The 22,815-nt window shown below is 36.1% G+C and overlaps 1 protein-coding gene across 9 annotated transcripts in view; it reads left to right on the top strand.

Moving 5' to 3' along the window:
- The window catches only part of UCHL3 (ubiquitin C-terminal hydrolase L3), a 45,147-nt gene that overhangs the window by 14,783 nt on the left and 7,549 nt on the right, over positions 1-22,815 (top strand). For all 9 annotated transcript variants that reach the window (XM_053970611.1, XM_053970617.1, XM_053970614.1 and 6 more), the window contains 3 exons: positions 1,875-2,031; positions 2,367-2,452; positions 3,323-3,370. In XM_053970611.1, the coding sequence (XP_053826586.1) occupies positions 1,875-2,031; positions 2,367-2,452; positions 3,323-3,370 (291 nt within the window). The remainder of the gene's footprint in view (positions 1-1,874; positions 2,032-2,366; positions 2,453-3,322; positions 3,371-22,815) is intronic.

Here is a 22,815-nt window from a genome sequence, read left to right as displayed (position 1 = left end):
ATCTGAGCACCAGCCAAGTGTTAAGCATGTTAATCCTTCTGAAACATCGGGGACACAAGTGTTTCTATGAACTGTTTAGCCTGGCTGTGTGAACGATGAATGTTTCATGGGAGCTCCCAATGTTCTAAAGCTTTTGTTGGTCAATGTGAACTCCACAAGACCCTTGAGCATTATTTCGTATTTATAGAGTAGCTTTTCCCTCCTCAGCTCCTTTTCAAAATGGCCTGTAAAATTACACTTTTATTTAATTTATGATTTATTTGTTTCTTGGCTGTGTCTACATTTATGAAAGTGCCTATTAGCTTTGCTGCCTTTGTAAACACTTTTCTCACATGTCTGTCTGTTCTGTCTGGAAGTTCAGTGGTTTTTGTGGTTCCTGTATATCAATTTCCTAGAACTTGCTTTTAGGAAAAGCTATTCTTGTTAGCATTCAGATAATTTTAGGATTGTTGTACACTTTAAAGGTCAATGGCTTTCTTACTCTGCATAGTATGTTGTAGACAAAGGGAATATTGTGGGTGTCAGCATTTTGGGCCTAATGAATTAATAGATCCAAATGAATCTAAATTATGGGATATAGCTTAGGTTAGGAGGACTCTGTTGAGATGATCTGGTCTATCCCTTGCTCAAAATTGTATTTTTGATATTCTCAGCACTTATTTTTTCACTTATTTTTTTTTTTTCTGTGGATTTTATTTTGGTTGGGAGGGAATGAATGGCAACTGTATTGTTCACCGCTCTAGTCTGAACTTTTTGTCCAATTAAACTCTATGAAACTTTTATCTCAATGAAGGCTATTTTTTGTTAGAATGGTTTAGAATGCTCTTGCTATTACTTAGCCTATTTAGAACATTGACACAACCTACAAAAGTGGAATATGATGCTGGAAGTTTTTTGGTTTTGTTTGTCACTGACAGTAAAGACAGCCCAAGGGAAATTTCTCAGGAGTTTGCAGGAAGAGTTCCTTGGTAACATTCCACGTTCTTACTTTACTTTCATCATACTTGTATAAAAAGCCCATCTACTTCAGAATTCTTTTTTTTTTTTTGTCCGCAAACCTACCTAGTAAAAGAGGCAAAGGGGGAAGCATTGACTGGAACATTTGTGGATTTGTTTCTTTTTTTTCTGTCTGAAATTAAAATTTAACAAAAGAAAATAAACAAAAACCTCAAATCCAGTAAAAAAAACCAAAAACATAACAACACCCCCCCAAAAGAACCAGCAAATCACAGCCAGCAACAAAAAATAAAAGCACAAAATCAACACGCTATTGCACAGTATAACAGGTTTTAGTCAAATATGATCTTTATAAAACAAGTACTTTAGATTGTTCAGTCAAAGTAAATTCTCTTTTTGCTACAGCATATAAAAGTTTACTTTGTGAATATTACTTCAGAAGGGCCTGTTTTGATGCTTTGGGTGTTACATAGATCTTATTTTATATTCCTGGGAAAAATGAAATGTAACAGTGGAATTTTTAAAGAAGGCTTCATGATGATTAGTCACCTGAAGTATTATGGTTTTCTTGATAGCATTTTGACACCTCTGTCCTTAAAAAGCCTTTAGTTGCATTGAAGAGAGATGGTGACATGAGCTCAGATCAAGGAAATACTTAAAAAAAAATTAAAGTTGTTTTAGATAACACATATTCAAAATGATGTTTCAAGTGTGAAGGCACAGGGTTAAGAAAGAGTATAGAGCAGTTCAGGTAAATTTACATATACTTATTGGACCAAGTGTTAAACATTTCAAATGGCAGTGTTAATTAGCTGTTGTATTTTATAAATTGTTTTGTCTTGAATGATGTTATGTTCATAATATTTGTGAAATAACTGCAACTATTTGTCTATTTGTGTCTTTAACTTTCCTTTTAGTATGAAACCTTCAGAACAGAAGAAGAAGAGAGGATAAAAGCTAAGGGACAAGATGTCAAATCATCAGTGTATTTCATGAAGCAGACCATTAACAATGCTTGTGGGACAATTGGGCTAATTCATGCTATTGCAAACAACAGAGATAAAATGAACTTTGGTAAGATTTTCTTGGTTTGGTTTTTGTTGGCTTTTCCCTTTTTTTCCTCAACTGTGGGAAGCCATGGAGGGAAGGGTATGTTTTGTACTATTCTCTCTAAATATAACCATTCTTAAAGGCTGAAGGAGTGCATTTTTACCTATAATTACAAAATTATTATTTTATACTAATTTTTGAACTAAAGTACTTGAAACATTGCAAAGTGCAGTCAACTCTCTGTGTCTTAAAAATACAGTGCATTTCTATCTTCAGATCTTTCATTGGATTCTGTAAGCTGTGAATGAAGTTGGAATTAAAACATGACACTAATTATGTCTTTTAAATTTGTTTTTAAGAAACTAATTCTTCACTGAAAAAGTTCCTAGAAGATTCATTATCTATGACTCCTGAAGAGAGGGCCAAATACCTAGAAACTTATGAAGTTAGTATCATGTGTTTTTATTTTTATTTAAAATGGTGTAAGAATTACTTGCATGAGCAGGTACTGTCCTTGGGGGTTGACTTGGTGAAGCAGCTAAACAAATTTGATTTTACAGTGAGCTTGTGATCAGACAGTTGCTACAAAGGAAACTCTGCTTTGGTATTCTAGAGTATTCCTGCCTGCCCATAGCTCAGTCAGCAGAACAGATTTTGTCAACGTTCTCATCCATATTATCCCTATTATCTCATCCCTGGCTTAGTTTAAAATTACTTTGAAATGCATGGGAAACGTGTGCATAATCTTTTCTTTTTATGGGTTCAGGATATAGTTTAATGGTCAATTTAAGCTGATCTGGGGCTGTTGCTGAAAGGATAGTCCTTTTGCTGCTTCTTTTAAATTTGTGCCTTCTAGTCATATCTCCATGCCTTTAGCAGTTGAGGCACACAAAGAGCTGATTTGGCTGAAATATGATCTCCTTCCCCTACCATCCTAAACCATGAGATGAGCTAGCTGATAATGTGATAAGCCACATCATTAGTGCTGTTTGAAAGGATGTGGCAGAAACATCTGGCCAGTGGTGGATGGAGAACAGTGCTGTTGTCCTGATGGTAATGATGATCCTCTCTCAAAATTAAAACCTTGATGATTTTTAAGTCAGAGTTCATTTTAGTATATTGTGAAGCCCTCAGGAATATGAGTGTTAACATCTGGTTAAAGGAAGTAGTTTATTTGTTTATTTTCTTTATTTATTATAAGCACCGAACAAAAATAGTTACATCTATGTAATTGATAAAATGAAGTGCAAAAATGGTTCTTACAGCACTGAAAGTCTCTCATTTAATGTCTGATTGAAATATATTTTAATTTTAGGCTATTCGTGTCACTCATGAATCCAGTGCCCATGAAGGTCAGACTGAGGTATCCATTTTTTAAAAAAGTCTTTTTTATAACTACTTTGAGTTGAATATAATTGACATGAAAGCAATCACATATTAAAGGTTTACAGTGAAATTGAGATTATTGCTTGGTTTTCAGAATGGTCATTAGTGTCATTAGTCCAAAATTAAGTGGCATTGCAGTGGGGAAAACCAAACTTGAAGCTTGGGGGCTTTTTGTTTGTTTGTTTGTGGGTTTTGGTGGTGGGGGTTGTTTGCATTAGGGTTTTTTAGCTCTTATATAATATGAAAGATTTTTCTAAGCTTCATTTCAGAGTAAAACAGACAGAAACTTGAGGTTTTCATGTTGCACATTTGTAGGTAAGACTGTAAGATTCATAGTAACCATACAAGTGTATTGAACATTTTATGAGCATTTGGAAAGTTATAATTCAGGAAAAGAAATAGTCCAGTAGTTGGTTTGCAGCTGTGTGTGTGCTGTTTGTATACAATACAAATTTGGATTAATTCTCATTCATATATACATTTAGAAGCATTTATGCCCTAACAGATTGTGTGATATGGAAAAAAACAACCTGATAGCTGACAAAAGAACCCTGAAATAATCATAAACTTGGAACATTCAAGCATTTTTCTGCTTCAATCATACTAAGTCAGTTTTCCATCTTTCTGGTTCAGATTTCAGTATCTGACAAAAAAAAAAATAGACTGTATTGTTGCTAGCATTGCTTTGATTGACAAAAAGAGAAACACTTCTATGTTTGGCTGTGGCTCCAGTGACTCATCCATTTTCTCTTTTTGAAGTGCAGTAGGTAACATTTTTTTTTTTTGGTTTTTTTTTTTGGTTTTTTTTTGGGGTTTTTTTTTGTTTTTTTTTTGGTTTTTTTGTGCAGTGACTTCTGTACAATGTAGGAGAAAGCAAAGCAGTCCTTTCTGTTCCCCCTTGCCCTGTCTGGAAATGGAAATGATGAGAATTGCTTTAACTATTTCTGTTACAGATACTCAACTTCCTTTGTAATATTTTATTTTAAAAACCACACCACTCTCTCTTCTTATCTTGTTCCCTAAATTAGCCAAGGTTCTATACTTCAAGAAGAAGCATCAGAACAAATTTGTGGGTTTTTTTCCTTTTCTAAGTAAAATACTCAAAAAATCTGGTCTGTTTTTTTTTTCCCCAAATGAGTCCATTTCTAGATATTCCTGGCCAGCTCAGAAAGAGTGATTATCCCAACAAATTGCTGAAGACTGAATCTTTTCCTAAGATCCTTGTGAAAGAGAAGCTTCTTTAGTTATTTTGATGGGACTGTGAGGTTCGTGTTGGGAAGGATCTGTCTCTGCATTCTTCTGGCAGATATTATGGAATGACTGAGAAAGAAAATACAAGGGCTATGTGTTTTGAGAGTCTTCATGAAGATTCAGGAAGCACCTAAGTGATGATGGAATCTCCTAATAATGGACACTTAACTTCTTGAACTTCCACTAATTAATTTGTTTCCTGATCAAGATAACCACAATACAAAAGATTAATAATTGTGTGGAAAGATGAAGACTTCTCTTCATAATAAAAAGCTACGATTGTCTTAGCAACCATGCCTAAACACAGATATTGAATAGCTAGTTTTCTTGCCAATAATTTATTATTCCATTTTGTATAACTCTATCTGTAAGCAATTCAATATGGCTATTCCTTAGACTAGTGAAGTAACTTTTTCCTGTCTTTTTGTTTCCAAAGTTGAAATAGTACAAAGACTGTATACATTTCCCAGGATCATTTTTTCAGAATGCTTCTCATCCATCAACCAAGGAGGGAAGAAACAAACAAGTTTTGTTACTGGAACATCAAATTGCCTGGAAATCCTATCCTACCAGATGGTAGTTAAACAAGGCAGCAAGGCCTCCCCTTTCATTGGTACCTAAGGACTTGCTTTACTTTAAAGTAAAATTCTTCTTAAGTGAAACCAAATATGAAATACAAATATGCTGAGAAGTGTAATTGAGCAATAGAGTGAGTTAATCTCTTCTTCCTTCCATGGGTACATTTTAAATGTCACTGTGTACTCTCCATGTAGGGGTTGAAGGAACTGATAAACAGCATGATCTTGCAGGTGCTGAAGTTCACCATATGCAGGTCATATGAGGTTGTTAACTTGTCCTGTGGGGTGAGTTGAGGATTTCTAGCACCTTTTGGGAAAGAAAGAAGAGAATCCTATTTGTCTTGCATATCCATTACTTGTTACGATTACTTTCCTGAGAATTTAAAGTTTCTTTAAGAGCACTGGAAAGGAACAAGGTTGCCTTCCTATGACTGGGGTTTTTGACCTCCATGCACCCCCTCCACTGCCCAGATACTCAAGGCATATTCTATAGAAATCATTCCTTTGAGTAAAGTGGCTTATTTAGTTCCTTAATGATAGTAAGTGCTGTAAGTTAGTGCTTTGTGAACACAAGCACTTTCTAGGTCTTTACAGATCCTTTCTAGGTCTCTTACAGATGTAAAGATTAAAAAAACATGCAGGCCTACTTTTTCTTAGTATGATTAACTTGGCTTGTGTTCTTCATGAGAAAAGCCCGCTCTATGGGTAGTTCTGTCCCTTAGATAGGTATTGCATACTACTGTCTACTCACATTTTTACAAAGTCTTGCTAAAACTTACCTGTGTTAGACAGAATAACTTCCAAAAGTCAGATGGATAGCAGTCAGTTCCACTGATTTGTTTAGGAAGGAAGGATGATTCCTTTCACCATAAAAAACACACCATCATACGGTCAAGATAAAGTTAAATTTTCTGGATTCATGAGCTGCAGAAGGTTGAAAAATAGCACAGTGTGCAGAGAGTATTATCTTCTGATTATACTGTTTGGTGGGTTTGGTTGGTTTTTTTCTGGGTTCTGATGTTTCAGATATTTGAGGATTCAGTCTTTAATACTTCTGTAAAGTCTCTATTTGTTGATTGCCCTTGACAGTCATGCTATGTCTTCACAGACTTTTTTTATAATCTCAGTGGCTACTTAGTTTTTACAGTATGCTAATGCATTTTCTGCTTTTTTCTGTTTCATGTGCATAAGTGTTTCTAACCTCAAAATAAATCAAGCCTAGCTAGAAATAAAAATCAGAAGTAATAGCATAAAGCAGTACTATCTTCCTAATATCTGTATATTCTGTCATCTTGTCTGGTAGGTAGGATTTGTTTCCGTTTTACTATAATCTGTAATCAGATTTTTTTTTTCCTCCTAAATTTCATGTGTCTTAAAGAGCTATTCTCGGGGAGAAAATACCCCACACTAGGCAAGATATTACTTGTAATGGGCTTCGAGACTCCACATGATGACTGCTGGAATTTACAGTCATCAGTTTGCTTCTGGGATGTATCATTACTGTGGGATCTATTTGGCTGAACATGAGGATGAATTGCTAAGCAAATGGATTGAAGCTGAAAACTATAGAATGTTCTGCCTTGATGGGTGCTTTAACAGGCTTTCCATGTTTGATAGGTGTGATTAATTTGTTTATTTAAAAAAAAAACCCAACCACTTTTCTTAAAAATCAAAGAGACTGTTTTCCTTCAAGGAAATTAAACTTTCAAGAACTGTTAAGCAGTTTTCATTTTGATAATTCATTTCAAGTGTGCTAATTAAAAGAGTTGTAAATTTGCACTCAGTCCTCCAGGCCAGGTTTTGGACCAGGTTGTGTTAATTCTTCTGGGCTGTGTGGCTCCATGTCTCACTTTATTGCTACAGTAGAGCTAATAAATAGCAAAAGCAGTCTTATGGGTCCTTTTTATGGATACTTCCATGTAAATAATGTAGGTCTGTTTAAAATTACTTAAGTAGCAAGTAGTAAGATCTGGGAATGGTTCCGCAGAAGTGGCTTGTTGTCTTCAAGGGTGGTTTGTTTCTGGTGGTGTGTTCAAGTACCATAATGAGGGCAATTAATGTAAGATTCCTGTAACAGTATTTCTGTTGAAATTTATGATGATGAAGCTTATACCTTCTTAAATGGCAGGTATTTCATATCCAAAGCTACCAAAAAAAAAAAAAAAAAATCTAGCTCTTTACCTTAAAGCTTCATCAATCCAATGTACTTTTTTCTGTGTAACAGTTCCTGAACTGCAGCTATTGTTGAGAGTAGAATAAGTGCCAGATACTCAAGCTCCTCTTTATTCTTCCATGAGTCTTCTGCTGAGCATAGACTTCTATTTATAATATCTAGGATGTCTTAAGATGTGGAAAATAGAACTGGCTTCTTTGCAGAACTGTACATACTTTTAAGCCGATCCTTATTTTATTGCTTTGTGCTGAGCTGTCTTTGAGTTTTTCCTTTTGTTTTGCATTTGGGGTTTTTTACCACCTTGTTCTTCTGATGCCTTCTTGAGCAGTTCGTAAGCTTTGAAACTCTGTACTGCCACACACCTTAGCATTTCGGGTACCCTCTTACAAGAAAACAAAACCACCCTCTCCCTTTGAAAAACCACAACCCTTCAAAAATATTAAAATGACAAACAATTTGTGGATCTGCATTAGCTGTCAAATCAACAATGATCAATTATAACTAAGTTATGGCAATATTTGAGGGAGGAAAAGTACCAATTTATAGCAATGATCAGCATGAGGCTTTCAAAACAATTGTAGTAACTATTTGCAAGTAACAGAGGAGAAAATATGAGGGGAACGTTTTTGAAAACAGGAAAACATGTTATTAAATGAGAGAAACTTCCAGGTCTAGAGTCTTTTGCTGAGTAAATAAATTTTGAAATTGGAGTTGGGGAAGAAACTTATTTTGTATCCTACCCTCTCATCTGCAATAATAATACAAAGTTACTATATAGTTGCCTGGGAGAGTAGGAGAGGAGGAAAATGCAAAGGCACGCCTTGTGTAGAAATAAGCCAGTAGAAATTGTTTAGCTCAATTAAACAATTACATGCTTCAGGGAAGTTATTCCAGGAATGAAATATTACCTGATTTTTGAAATAAATTACCTTTTTAATATGTGAAAATAATAATGTAGAAGATACTTTCATTCTGCTGGCATCTGTATTACTAGCAACTGTATCCAGTACTTTTGCAACTGTGCTTCATTACAGCTCAATTCTACAGTAAGGAAAATGGCAATCTATGCCACAGAAATCTTTTAAAAAGATTAATTGGCCTTTAGGCAAGGAACTAGATCTGGAGAATAATTTGTATTCAATTTCTGCATTTCTCAAGGCTTTGAGATGCTTAACTCTTGTTCAAGTGTTATTTTGGTAATAGTATCTGAAATTTTAGCCAGCTGTGTGTATCTGTGGCTGTTAAAATCATTTTGGATTAGTAGGTTTCCTACAATATCTTCATGGGCTTCCCAAACAGCTTCCTGGAACAGCTGATCCTGTAGCCGTGTAGGAACTAATGCTGGCACAGAGGGGTTACAGGCACACTCCTGGAAAGAGAGGAGGAAGTTTAACAGACTAGACTTAGATCAGCTTTTGGGAACCGCAAATACTCAAATAATTGTGCTGTTAAGTGATTGGAAGGCTGTTTGTGTAACATCAAGGTATCACTAATGCTGCCAATGGCTTTCCATATCACTTTTTGATGTGAAGTACAAGTGATGGGGTGAACTTTGTTATGTCATGTGGTACTTGTGGCATATGGAATCACTTTTGTGATGAAGGTAAAACTTATTTTGGACAGGGGAGTTTTAGCAACATTTATGCACTACTGCTTAGCAGAATGCGATTTGTGGTCATTGGGAGGTTTACTTGTTTAAGTGTTACTACAGCGTGGCTCAAAATGCTGTTTCAATCAAGCAAATAAGCACAAGTGATATAGCCACTTAAAATACCTATTCTGGATATTGGTTAGAGAGTAGTAAGAACTGTGTTGGATATTAGCTAGAGAGTAATAAGAGTTTTTGATTTTGTTCATGACTTAAATTATTAGGAGAAAATTAAGGGCTCTTACATTCATGTATTTTCTTTCCTCTTCCTTAGAGTCTGATGAGAATGTCCATCTAAACAAACTTTAACATACAGTGTTTAAGATTAGTTGTTAAGAAGAGGAAGATAGAAGAAAACAGAACTGCAGAATAAAATATGTCAACTATTAAGGGAGGGCAGAGAAAACATTTTGTTCTGTAACTCCTCCCGTTTGGGTTATTTTAGTACACTTTGTACATCTATTTCCCAGCTGACAGCTTTGGCTACTAGAACTATGTTGAGTGAAATGGGGCTCAGAATTGAATGGACTGAGGTGCAGCATCTGAGCTGCTACTTCAAATGGAAACAACATTCTTACACCTCATTAGACCCTTTTCAAAAATATTGATTAAAAAATCAGCCTTTAAAAACCAAAACGGGTGTTTATACAGAGAGAGTCAAGAATCACAAGTAAGAACATGTCTCAGATGTTCACAAAAAGCTGAAATACTAGTGCACATCAGTGTGTTTACTTAGATACACTTTTTGTTCACAAGTATGATCAGGAATGTTTTTAACATGGATTGAAGTTGGCAGCCTCTTAAAACACTACCACAGCTTGATTTCTTCTTTAACTCAAAACATAACTGCAAACTGTAGTCTGTAAACTTGTTTCATGTGCCTGGAGAACCATAATCTTGCTTGGAATGCACAAAGTTAGACTTTGATCACAGTAACAGTCGTTAACATTGGCAAGAGCTAAGTAGAATCAATGCACTCTGTTCCCAACTGCTATAAAACTTGAACTTTCAAAGATCTCTGGTTCCCTGGGGCATTACAATTTATTGTTAGAGAAGAAACATAAAGAGCTTCCCTTTTGCTCCTGCCAAGAGCATATGGTAGGATTTTTTTCTTAAATCACCCGTATTCCTTGATGTTTCTTCTGAATAGTCCATAGTCTTCCAAAGAAACATTTGCATCTTGAGAGAATATAAAATAAATTCTGTAACTGTTTCATCCATGATTTTTAACTTAGCATTAGAGAACAAGCATATAATCTCTCCTGTAAAGGTGGTGAAGTTGCCTAAAAATTTTAGGTATGGCTTTTTTTCTTTTACAGTCTACAAAGTAAAAGTGTAAAAAAAGAGCTTACAAGAATCATGTTAAATGTTTTAGAAATTGTGCTTGGTTAGTCTGTGATTTTTTGCATTGCCATGTTATCTAACATGTTAATGTTTGAGACATGCATTAATCTTATTTCTATACTGAGCAAATTGCTAAAAAGGTATTAATACAGTAGAATTGTTATCCTGGATCTTTTGCTTAACCATAAAATCTGCATGAAGGAATTCTGATTCCTAGGATGAAACATAACTATAGAGGATATTCGCACCCATAAAGCCACCCATGGATTTAAATAACAAATCTATAAGAATCAAATAACACAAATGAAAAAAATGTTTCTACAGTTTTGTATCCAATACCTCTACCAATCAACTGCCATAAGTTTGTTTGGTTTTCTTTTTTTTTTTGTTTGTTTGGTTTTTTTTCATCTCTCCAATCCATAATGCTTCCTGTGCTGTTCTTGAACTATCTGTAAGAGACAGCAAGCAGCAGGGTATAGCCAAGTGTGACAGGTGATGGCCGAGTTCACAGTCAGACTCTTGCCCTTAGGCAGAAGAGAAAATTATTTGGCTCTCTCCTTTTTTTTTTTTTTTCCTTTATCAAACCACTAATTTGGAAGGAGAAAATTAAAAGAATTTACAACTCTTAAGACTTGCAACATTTTACCAATATGGCTGAAGCTAGACGGTGGGCTAAAACCACTCAGAGAATTGATGTTGCATCAACTGACTTTGCTCAAGGAAGCACTCTAAAAATACAGTATTTGGTGTGCAACAGTGTTGTTCAATTTATTTCAGAAAAAAATATTGTGAAGGAAAAACTATTGGGAAAAAAAGTAGCTTTTGAAGAGCTCCCTAACCTTTGAAATTTTATTCTATTTTTTGTGATTAAACTTTTTTTTTTTGGTCACAGAAGTCACCATTGTGATAATCTAGCTTGACTTTTGCCTAACATAGACCATAGGACTTCAAGTCTTCAGGGTGAGATAAAATTACCAATAATTTTGGAAAGATTTTTTTGGGGTGCTCTGATCTCACCATTTTTCTTGTCTTTACCCATATTTCTAGCTAAGTAATGCTCTTGGGATATTGTCCATATTTGATCATGGGTTAAACTGGACTAACTAAACTGAATGGTGCAGATGTTGATCTGCTAGCAGATGCAGCCCAGTTTGATCTGTAAACTCAGTCTCAAATAATATTGATGTTGATAATTGCTGGCAAAACGAGTAGATCTGTGAGGACTGGAGTTTATGAATCTTAACTTTTTAAGAATTTGCATGTTGGTCAGGTTTTTGTTGCACGTAAGGAATATCTAGTTTGGAACAAGCTTTTCTTGCAGTTGAAATACACACAATGTCTCTAGTTCATGTGAATTCTGTGGTGTAATGTTGGAGATGAGCTCATGAAGCATCTTCTGCCTCTGTGTAATTCTTCCTTTCAGACTTCTCTCCTCTCTCTGGCTGCTTATCTTTTTATAAAAACTTGAAGGAACTTAATGTCTCTCAAGATTTCACCACCACCATCAACACAGGCTTGAAATGCTATTGAGAAGTTTAAAACCCTTGTGAAGGAAAGATGAAGAGGGTTTTTTTCAGATAGTGGAATACATAGATTTAATTTGCATGTAAAAAAGTCAGTAATGGTAATGACTAAGGAAGAAGAACACTTAGTTTTAACTGTAATACAGACCCTTTAAAATATTGTGTTTAATTCAATAATAAGCAATTATTTAAGAAAAACAAATCTTCAAAAGGTGGTGGGGGAAAGTTATTGATAGATACTAAGTACACCCTCTCAGAGAATAATCTTAAACCCTTATATTGCCCATTTGGCTGGAAAAGTTGTACATTTTGTTGTTGCTTCAACCATCTCCCATCTCTGCTTCAGGGATTACTGTATGGGAACTGTATAATGACCAGTATATTGGGAGGAGTCCCTGCACGCTTATGGAACAATGCAACTGGGCAGATGCAGAACGTGTGCCAGGGCCTCTGATCCCAGGCTTGTGCCTATGAAACAATGACCAGGACTGAAAGTATGCTGTCTCCTTCTGTTTCTCAAGCTTCCAGACATGTTGTTATGCAGTTAAAGCTCATTTTATGTCTGTCCCATGTCCCAGTGCAGCTGGCATTTCTTTATTCACAGTGACACAACCTCAAAACGGAGGAAAGGAGAAAAGCCCCTGTCCCAGCACAGGTTGTGAGCTGATAGGCAGGGAGGCTTCCAAAGAGGAAGGTAGCATGGGCTTGAACTTTCCACTGCAAGGATGCTTTAAACCTGAGTTTCCAGATAGATTAATTTTTGTAGCCACTAGCAAGTTAATAATACGTATTTCTGTTCAGAAATGGTCATGCAATACCAGATGCTGCTTTGTCCTGTCAGGTCTTCAGTGCGTTACACGTGGACTGAAATAATTTGCTGGATTGAGTTCCAAAAACAAGATGAGCAACAGATCCCTGTTTCTAGAACCTGACAGGTTTGGGTGTGAACCAAGCCATGAGCTCCTCGGCACTATCAAACTTAGGCACTTTTAGGTATGAGCAAAAGCACAGCTCTTGGTGCCTGACAAACTTTGTATGTGATTCCTTTTAGATCTTAGATTTTAGTAACAGCTGTATATAGGAGTGAATTTTGGATTGGGGCAGATGGTAATTGCCTGAACGTTTTCTGGACCTACTCCATGCAGCTTTGAACTTTTTTATAATGTATTTTTTTGCATTTCAGACAATAAACTTGATGTGCTTACTGGTTTATATGACAATAACATTCAATTCTATTTCAGGGCTTTTGTTTTACCACTTCAGATATTTAACCTATTATAATTTTCAGCACAGGAATATGCTCCTGTGATCTTTTCTTCGTGTGAAGTTAGACTAATTCTCTCTTTTCTGCAGTTTCTAGCTGTTAATAAATTTTGTTTGAATAGAGTGTTTCAAGTTAGGATTTGTCTTCCATATTTTAAATTAAATATGAAATGTATGACTGGTATTCTTTATTGGAGATGTGTATCTAACATTAATTTCATAGTAATACTGACATGTAATTTAAATTTTTTTTTTTTAATATCCATTTGAAAACAACCTCCATTCACATAGCTTAATTTGTGCTTATAATAATGCATAGAATTTTCTGGTTATTACAGCCTTGTTAATTAGCCATAATCTAGTATTAAGTTTGCTTTTCCAGAATACCTATATATTGTGTGCTGAAATTCTGCTCTTACAGATGCAAAAGTATATTTTCAATGGAGAGGAAGTTTCTTGTTCTCTTAGTTGATCTCACTAGGGGACCCACTAGTACAGGAAATAAAGGATAAAAAGATTCAGTGAATGGAAGTAAAAATCAGGACAAATACTAATTAGAAATACTAAAATATTAGTTGCCCTAAATGGCATTCTATGCTGTAAATTCAGTTTTGGAAAGCTGAAGTATTTCTTAGTTTTGTTACATTCAGGCAAAGGGTATTTTTAATATTTTCTCATTATTTTAGCAATATTGGCCAGAAAACAAGTGCAGTGAAGAAGAATGGTAGAAGTATAGACTTGTGGTAAAAATTGTAACAAAATTAAAACAAGGCTCTCTAAAGAAAATCTTTCAATATTGTGGCTATCCCTGTACTGTTAAGCAATTCTTAAATTTGGTATTGTTCAAAATCTTATAAACGGTTTCACAGTAATTATACAGGAGTCCTAAAAAAATAGAATTTTTTTTCAGAGCAAAAGTATACAGTTTAACAGTTTCTAGTAATTTTTTTAACTGTTTCTCACTAAAAAGATACTACAATTCAGATTCTTGGAAGACTTATCAATCCTATCTGTTATGATGGCAGCAGCTTACAAAATTGTAAAACATACAAGTGTCTCTTGCCTTTTATCATGAACTGTCTAGTCAGCAAAGGTCTTAAATTTCTGCCTGACAGCAGGTTCTAATCTTATAGGTTCCTCCTTCCATTGGAAGGTCTGTGCACTATGAGGAATTCTAGAAGCAGTCTTTTATTTAGTCATCTTTTAAAATTTTCTTAAGCAAGCTGAGAACAGATAATTTTTAAAGCCATCTGATACGTTATCTAAACATAAAGTGACTCATTTTAGATCAGTTCTTCAGGTGAAGAATATGAAACAACCCCAGTCAGTAGTACAGTTAAACTGTAATAGCCATTAAGCTATTGTAAGCCTTTCTGTCTTGTAGCTGTTTTGCCATTTCTTAATTCCTTTTTATTCATGTAGTTCCATTTTTGGATTTTAGGTTTTTTAGTTTTGTACTCTTTTATGAGGAGCTGCTGAGATGTAGGAGGTGGATCAGAATGCTTGAAATTAAAGAAAAAAAAACAAACTCTGACAAACCTGTGGAAAACTGTGTTCTCTTGACAGGTTATGAGACTTGGTAACATTCCATGTCTTTGAGCTTTACAGTTAAGTTTTACTGTACTTGATGCTTGTTCTTCATTAAGAATTCCTAACCCTATCTTCCTTCTTTAAGGTCAGCAATATGGGAGGAGAAAGAACCAATTCATTGTCCCACTCTTGATAGGAAAAAGAAGAAAAGAGAATTAAGATTAGTTGCTTCAAAAATAATAAATAATGCAAAAAAAAAAGTAAATAGTTTTGACTGGCACTACAGTGACTTATTTTGATTAATAAGAGTGAAAATAATTTTTTTTCAGAGAAGCTATCTAATGCTTGGTTTTCACAGTCCCTTCTGGAGTCATTCCACTGAATGCGTAATTTGGGACATACCTTAAGGAACTGCAGTTTCTGTTCTGCCAACCCTAACCTGGCAGGTCTCAGGGCAGATAAAGTGGGGTGTCAGTGATGAGTTACTTTGTTAGCTTGTGGGTCTCTGCAGAGAGGGGTTGTAAAACCTGTACTGATAAGCAGTCTGCCAGTGACATGGAAGACAATAGCAAGTGACCAGACTGCAGCCTTCCAGGTACCTGAGGGGAACCTGCAAGAGAGCTGGAGAGAGACTATGCAAGGGCATGTCTTGACAGGACTGAGGGGAATGGCTTCAAACTGAAAGACAGTGAGCTTAGATTAGACATTAGGAAGAAATTCCTTACTGTGAGGGTGGTCAGGCAATGGAAAAGGTTCGCCAGAGAAGTTGTGGATGACTCATGCCTGGAAATGTCCAAGGCCAATTTGGGTGTGGCTCTGAGCAACCTGGTATAATGGAAGGTGTCCCTGCCCTTGTGGGAATTGTAACTAGATGATCTTTAAAGTGGGCCCTTCCAATCCAAAGCATTCCATGATTCTTTTATTAAAATGCACCTCAAAGCTTACAGGCAGTGGAAAAAGATCAAGAGATAGTAAAGCACAAGACATCAACACAGGACAATCTGGATCGCCCTTTAGATTAGCTTCAAACAAAGGAGTATTTTTCTGAGGCCAAATAAAAGCTATGTAATTAGCACAAAAGATTAACTTCATTTCTTGAGAGAAGGCAAGGAGTTCTCTGAGAGGCTCTAAATAACACTGGGAATTTTTATATATTCCAAGATAATAGGGGATGAAATGCTGAAGATGAGCTTCTGGTTTGGCATTATGGCCAGATGAATAATGTAATCTATTGTTCATGTTATGTCATCGTTGAACAGGACTAAGAAGGTTGCATTTTCATTTATTATGACTTCTGGTAAACTGTATGAATATGCTGCTTATCATCTCTGTAGCTATAGACAGGATTGATTTATTTTTTTTATTTGTTCTGATTTTTTTCAGTAGTAAAAATTGTTAAGCTTGAATGTTTGTTCTTGTTTTATGAGTATGCTCTGATCCAAGCAAAAATTAAACTTGTTCGGTCCTGTGGCCTGTGTGGTACAGAAGATCAAAACTAAATCATCACAATGGTCCTTTCTGGTCTTAATATATTTACTATAACTTTGTCAGTTGGAGCTGAGAGTCATTTTTAATACTTCTATGGTCTTTCTTCTAATAGTAACAATTTGAATGGTTTAACATAGTCCTACTGCTTCCACGGATACTAAAGGGATCCTGAGTGTTAATGGCAGTACTGCCACTGGCCTGCTATTTTAGAAGAATAGGTGAAAAACTTAGGAAGTTGCATACCTCACCACGGTAAGCTTCCCTTTTCCTTTGCTTTCCTTTTATGTTAGACATGGAACAGTAAAGAAACTCTGGGTTCTGTTAACATAGTTACTTGATTCATCTTAAATCCCAGAGCAGCACAATCTAGCTTTCCCAAATTGCCAAAGAGCTATTGCTCACAGCTTTTTTAGCTGTAGGCAAAACTAATTATTTCTCTGTTCTTAACTATTTCTTCTATTAAATGATGCTTAAAGCCCCTCCCTCCTCACTTTCCAACACTCTGTCTCTTGAATGAGTCAGTTAATTTGTGTTCATATTGTGAAGTTCCCTGGGTGTGAATAACCTCTAACCTATATGACTATAAACTTCAGGTTTGAACAATGTCTTTGCTTATTTGCAATGTTCTTTCATCTTCTCATTCGAATTCAACACATTCTTGATGATTATCTTTGTGATTTGAGCAGTTAAAGGACAGTATACTCAATAGTGGGCACTTTTGCAGTTGCTATTTGCTGCAGTTGCAGGGATGCTATTTCAAGTTTAAGTGGGCTAAGTATGTTCTTTTTTAATGTTTATGTAGTCGTCATCGTCCTCGCTGTCTTCACCACCATGCTCATCGCAGCCTCAGGTTAGCCACAGCAGAACGAAGGCCTCACCATTGTGTCACTCTGCATCCCTCTCCTGGGCCAAACGTAATCATGTAGGTCCTGCAAAGGCTCCCAGTCCGTCAATCCGTCTGCGTCGGTGGCGGCCCTTGATACGCCTTCCATCTGTCGGGCTTCATTCTGTTGTAAGTGTAGTCCATCTTCAGTCTTTTCTTACTCTGACACCACAGGCCTTCTGCCATGTAGCTTCAGTCTTCAAGGCATCATGTTTTGTTGGGGTCTTTTGTCGACCATTCTTAAGATTTCTTTCTTCCTGGTTTATTTTTTCCCTTTCCACCACATCAGACAGCAAAAGTACATCATTCTGTGCTTTGCTGTCCAGGTATTTTTTGATTCCATACATATGCCAAATCATTTTCAAAGCATAGAAGAAGTTTACCTTTCATGAACCGGCGTGCTTTTTTGCCATAGGCTCCACATCCAGCCTCTTCTTTTCACCTCATCATCATGATCTTTCATTTGGATCTGCTAAACCAAGGGGCTTCTAATTTTTTGCCATGTGGTATTATTTCTTCTGTGTTTGAGACCTGGTTTTAAGTTCTCATATCCTAAACCTAGTTTCCTTTTCTTTCATTAACTCTTGGTTAATGGTCCCTGGGTATTTCAGGAATGATAAAGTGTTTCCTTTAATCCCAAGAGGCTGGTTACTTTCGCACTTGACATCTTATTTCTTCATATAGTTTGTACGCAAACATTGTAGTTGAAAGGGAAGATGTTCCATTAAGAAAAGCTTGTCATCCAATACGTAAACTTTTTTCCTCCTTCACTCACAGACCACAAATGTATCTTGAAAATCTGGAAAAAAATTGTATATACAGAGTAGCCAGTATTTCTAAATGGCCTGATGGCCACCAGCAGAAACACTGAACTGAAAGAGTCTTTTAGTGCTATTTCATCCTGCTTTTAAGGAGTGATCACACTTTTAGCGCTCACATGAATAGCAAAATAAATCTTGGTATGTAGAAGTTAATGGTCTTAAATGCAAAACTGGGACATTGATTTTGTTTTTATCTTTCTTTGATACTCATCACATTTCACCTGTGTTCCTAGAAATTCTTCTTTGACGTATGTGGATATTTTACAGAGGTTAAATAACTACTCTAGCTGTGGTCCAAATAATTTTCTTTTTCATTCAGATGTGTCTTTGCACATGTGGAAATCCCTAATGTTTTGCTGCTATTAAATTTGGTGTCAAATGCTTCCACTTCTTTATAGCTTTTTTATTTTTGTCCTGATAAATATCTCAAGATGAGGCCTTTTCCCAGACTCCTTTCTCTTCAGGTGAATAGTAATTGCTTTTATTAAGTATCTAGCTCTCATGTAATATTCAGAATTATGGACCATTCTTGATGTTATCATTTGGAGCTAGTTAAATCTTTTGGGATCTGAGGAGGTGTGAAGTTAAGTACAGACTTAAATTCTTCCCAACTCATGCTTCTTACCCTTCATTTGTTTCACTGACATTGAGAAACATCTGACATTTTACCTGGGGATTTTATTGTCTAGCAAACCTTGGAAAATTTTGTGTCATGTTTCTGTAATTTGAAACTTGGGTCTTGTTTGAATTTGACTTATCTATGCTTGTTGTTAAGAAAATACTTATTGAAGGAGACTTGAGCTTGAGTGTGCCTGCCTAGAGCAAAAGCATTCATTGAACATGAGTTTACTTCAACAGTAAACACAGTGACTTATCTAAGACATTACAGCATAGCCTGTTGTCATTATAGCAGAAAACCAAGCTGAGAGTTTTGTTTACTTCAGAAAATATCTGAAAATGAGTCCTCATCTACTAGTAGTGAGCATTTGCTTTAAAAATGTTCAGAAAATTAGTTTAGCTTTCAATACATCTCTATTTGGCAAAACAGAAGCTTGCTGCTAAAAGATTTTAAAATATTATACCTTAATTCCCCTTATGTCCTGTCTTCATTCAACAGATTAAAATTGCAAGGCCTATACACAAAGATTTATCAGTGAATACTATATAGTCTGGTGTGTATTGGTAACTAAACGTTGTTCTCATCTTTACACTTTTGTATAACATCCCTTACAAGAAAATTAAGAACACACAACCTATTTGTAAATTAGTTCAATATGCAAGAAACCAGACAGCCTTTTGGCATTAAAGTTGTCTCTGTTGGCTTGGTAAAATTTGTATGACAAGGTAGTATTTAATGTCATGTCAACAAGTAGTATTAGTACAGCTCTGATATTCTCCTAGGTGTACAAAGAGACTGAACTGCTCAGTGTTGCATAAGGCCAGTGTATGAGAAATGTATGAGCATTTTAGTATTGCTTTTATTAAGGAACCTATGCTCTTGAATTTAAGGGAGGGGAACATCTTGTATATTGTGTTTAAAATAGAGTTGAACTTTCTTGTAGTTCTGAGTACATTTCTACTACTAAAACATTGACAAACAGAAAAAAGATTGTTTGAAAATTTAGAGCAAAAGTTTTGATGCTGGGAGACTTTTTCTAGGCTCCTTAAATACAAGCACTTTTCCTAGTTGAAAACTTTTCTTGACTTCAATAGTGGTTGACCTTAGCTGAACACCAGAGGCCCATCAAGTTGCTCTGTCTCTCCCCTCCTTTGCAGGCCAGTGCAGGGAGAAAATAAGAGAAAAAAATTCATATGTTAAGATAAAGGCAGTTCAGTAAGGCAAAAGCTTCACATGAAAGCAGGGGAAAACAAAAGATTTATTCTGTACTTCCCATCAGCAGGGGATGTCCAGACACTTCCGGGGAAGCCAGTCTTCAGTGTGTGTAGTGGTTGGCCAGGAAGACAAATGTTGCAATAACTAATGCCTGCCCCTTTTTCCTCCTCCTTTCTCTTAGCTTTTATTGCTGAGCAGACCTCATATGGTACAGAATATCCCTTTGGTCATTTTGGGCCACCTGTCCTGGCTGTGTGCCCTCACAGGATTTTGCCCACCCCTCTCCTACTGGTGAGGGTGAAACGTTGGAGAGAGGGCACCGATGTGGTGCCAGCACTGCTCAGCAGTGACCAAAGCACTGGGGTGTTACCAGCCCCTTTCCAGCTACCAAAGCAAAGCTCAGCGCTGGGAGGGCTGCTCTGGGAAGCTCCATCTCAGCCAGACCCAATACATCTTTTTAGAGTAAGTCTCTAGATGAGTTAAGAATATATATTAGGAGGGGGGGGGAAATGAAAATACTGTCCTAAAGCATTCTGTACAAATCTGATAAATTGCAGTAGATGTGGCAAATTTTTAAGATAAGCTAACAGCATGCTTGTTTAGTAATGTTGACTTTTCCTCCATCCTTGTAACTTTCTTTTCCAGATCATCTAGTCTTTTAGTGTTTCTGTTTGCCTTAGGTTTTGCTGCCTTTTATATGTCAAACTCACTGCAGTGTATTGATTATGAATAGAGATGTCACTGTTTTGTGAGAAAAAGCCAGAAATAGTCTTGCTAAAAGCTTGTGACCATCATTCCAATGGTCTTTGTTTCAGTTGCAGTACTTTAACCGAGACCCAAATGCCTTTCACAGTCCTACACACTATATTTGCCCAAGCACATCCCATGCGGCAAAACAGAAGTTACAGATGTCTGATCTACTCAACAGCAATTGCATCACTTTTTTCCCTTTTACTTTAGAATTTATTGAATCTAAACCATACCCAGTAGCCTTTTTTGGATCTGTTTTTCTTTGGCTTCTTGTAATACCTTGTGAGTGAACTTGGATAGATAAACCTCTACGTTTTTTTCTTCTCTTAAAACCATAGGTGCTTTTGACATGATCTTTCAATTGGATGTATTCTTTTTTTTTTATTCCTGAAGGTTCTTTAAAGTTGTCTCTTCCCTATCAGTCTTCAGTACTCTTCCGTAACTTAACAGACTCCTGAGGTCAGTTTCTTGACTTAACACCAAATGACTTCTTTTTCCTTTCCCAGTCACAACCTGTATTGCAAAGCATTCTACTAAACTGGTTTGTGAGGCTTCTTGCTTTGCTTCTTCCTTTCAAAAGCAAGTCATGTACCACTGAATCTGCTCTTATAATGTGGTCTTTCATAAATACATTTTAAGCAGGGTGTGGTAAGGCTTGTTCAGTGGGGATCCATGAGAGCAAGACCATTTTTTTTCTCAGTTGTAAGTTTGTCCTGGAAATTATGCTTTTAGGAAAAGAAACCAGATGCACAGAAATTTGACAAACAGTTATGTTTTTACTTAGCAACATTTGAAGATCAAAGGATTTCAAATGCAAAATTGAAATACCAGCTTTTAGATTGGGATAATGGTCTAAGTGCATTTCAAGATAAACTGTGGAGGTGATGAACTATATTCTATTAGGCTGATATGATTGGGCAAACAGTGATATGGGATGTACGATTGAGTTTCTGAAGGTTAATGCAACAACTAGAAAGACTGGTTTAGTTCATGAGGAGAGGACAGTATGCACTGGTGAAAGGTAAAACTAAAGGAATTTCTTAGTACGAGAAGGCATAGGAAGGGTTATCATTTATATTGTAAAATCTTTGGGAAACACAGTTTTAATTATAGATTTGATACCTGCTAGTGAAGAGAGGAAGAAATGTAGAGGTTCTGTTTCATTAGCATGAACTAATGGGTATTGACCTGAGACAAGTCAATTCAATTGATTTCTTACAAAGGTCAGCACTTGTTTATTATTCAATTTGAATGTCCAGGTTAGCAGAGAAGGCAGTCAAATCCTCTGGAAAACCGGGACTCTGATATTTAAGTGCTTTTAATGTGGTATCCAAAATTAGAGGGCAGACAACCTTGTCTGTCTCTTTTGTGTGTGTGACTGAGCATTCATGAAAATATTCTGTATTATTATCATTGAATGTTGCCTCAAAAAGTTACATTTGAGATGATGTTCTCAGAACTGTCACTGAGCACTGAACTTCTTGTATTTTTCTTCTTTAAATCAGTTTTGAGTCTTCTGCCTTTTTTTTTTTTTTCAGCATGTTTTTAGTTTGGAGAAATAAATTGGAAAAATTACGTCTACTGCCCCAAATAACCAAAACTTACTTCTTATACTATGATTGCAACCACAATGTAAGCTTTGTAAGGTACTCGAGATGCTGGTATTCGTCCTCTTTCTGTCTTTCCTGGGTAGGAGAGGAGTATAAATTTCCTGTACTCAGCATGACAGCTCTTCAGAAGACTTGAAAATTGAGTCTTGAATCCCACAGGTTAGTTCCAAATTCTGATTAGACAATCACATAATTTAGACTCCTGTGTCTTTCTCCTTGTGGTCCTTCAAATGTGCTTTTTCCTTTTTCACACTGACTGGGGTTTTAAGTGAAAAAATCTAGAGGAACAGATCATCTGAACACTTGATTGATGTCTGTGTTACTGTGGTCTTTGACAAGAAGAGCAATCAAGAGAAAATCATCTGTGACTGTTCTAAGCAATACTATGTCGTGATAAATGTGCGGGAAGACTTTTTAAAGCTCTGCTCCTTGTTCTTTTAAGCATTGACATAGACACTTTATTAGAAACTTGAAAACTTAGCCAAAGGTGTAGCTTTTTGAGGAGACCACAAAAGGCATCTCCCTGGAGCTGACATTCCCAGTTTTTTTCATTCCTTTGAAATTTAAAATCTTCTGGTTCAAGAGTTAGAATTTCTAGGGCTTCCCAGTGAAGTGGAAATTGGCCTGACTAGGCTTTTCATGAGGTGTCTGTGTGTGTGAGTGTGCTTGCACACATATGGATGTGTTGGGGTTTTTTTCCCTAAGGAGGGGAGAGGTGGAGGGATT

The sequence above is a fragment of the Vidua macroura genome, chromosome 2 (genome assembly GCF_024509145.1).
Source record: "Vidua macroura isolate BioBank_ID:100142 chromosome 2, ASM2450914v1, whole genome shotgun sequence".
Lineage (NCBI taxonomy): Eukaryota > Metazoa > Chordata > Aves > Passeriformes > Viduidae > Vidua > Vidua macroura.
The sequence above is the reverse complement of the archived record's forward strand: the minus strand, read 5'-3'. Positions and strand labels throughout refer to the sequence as shown.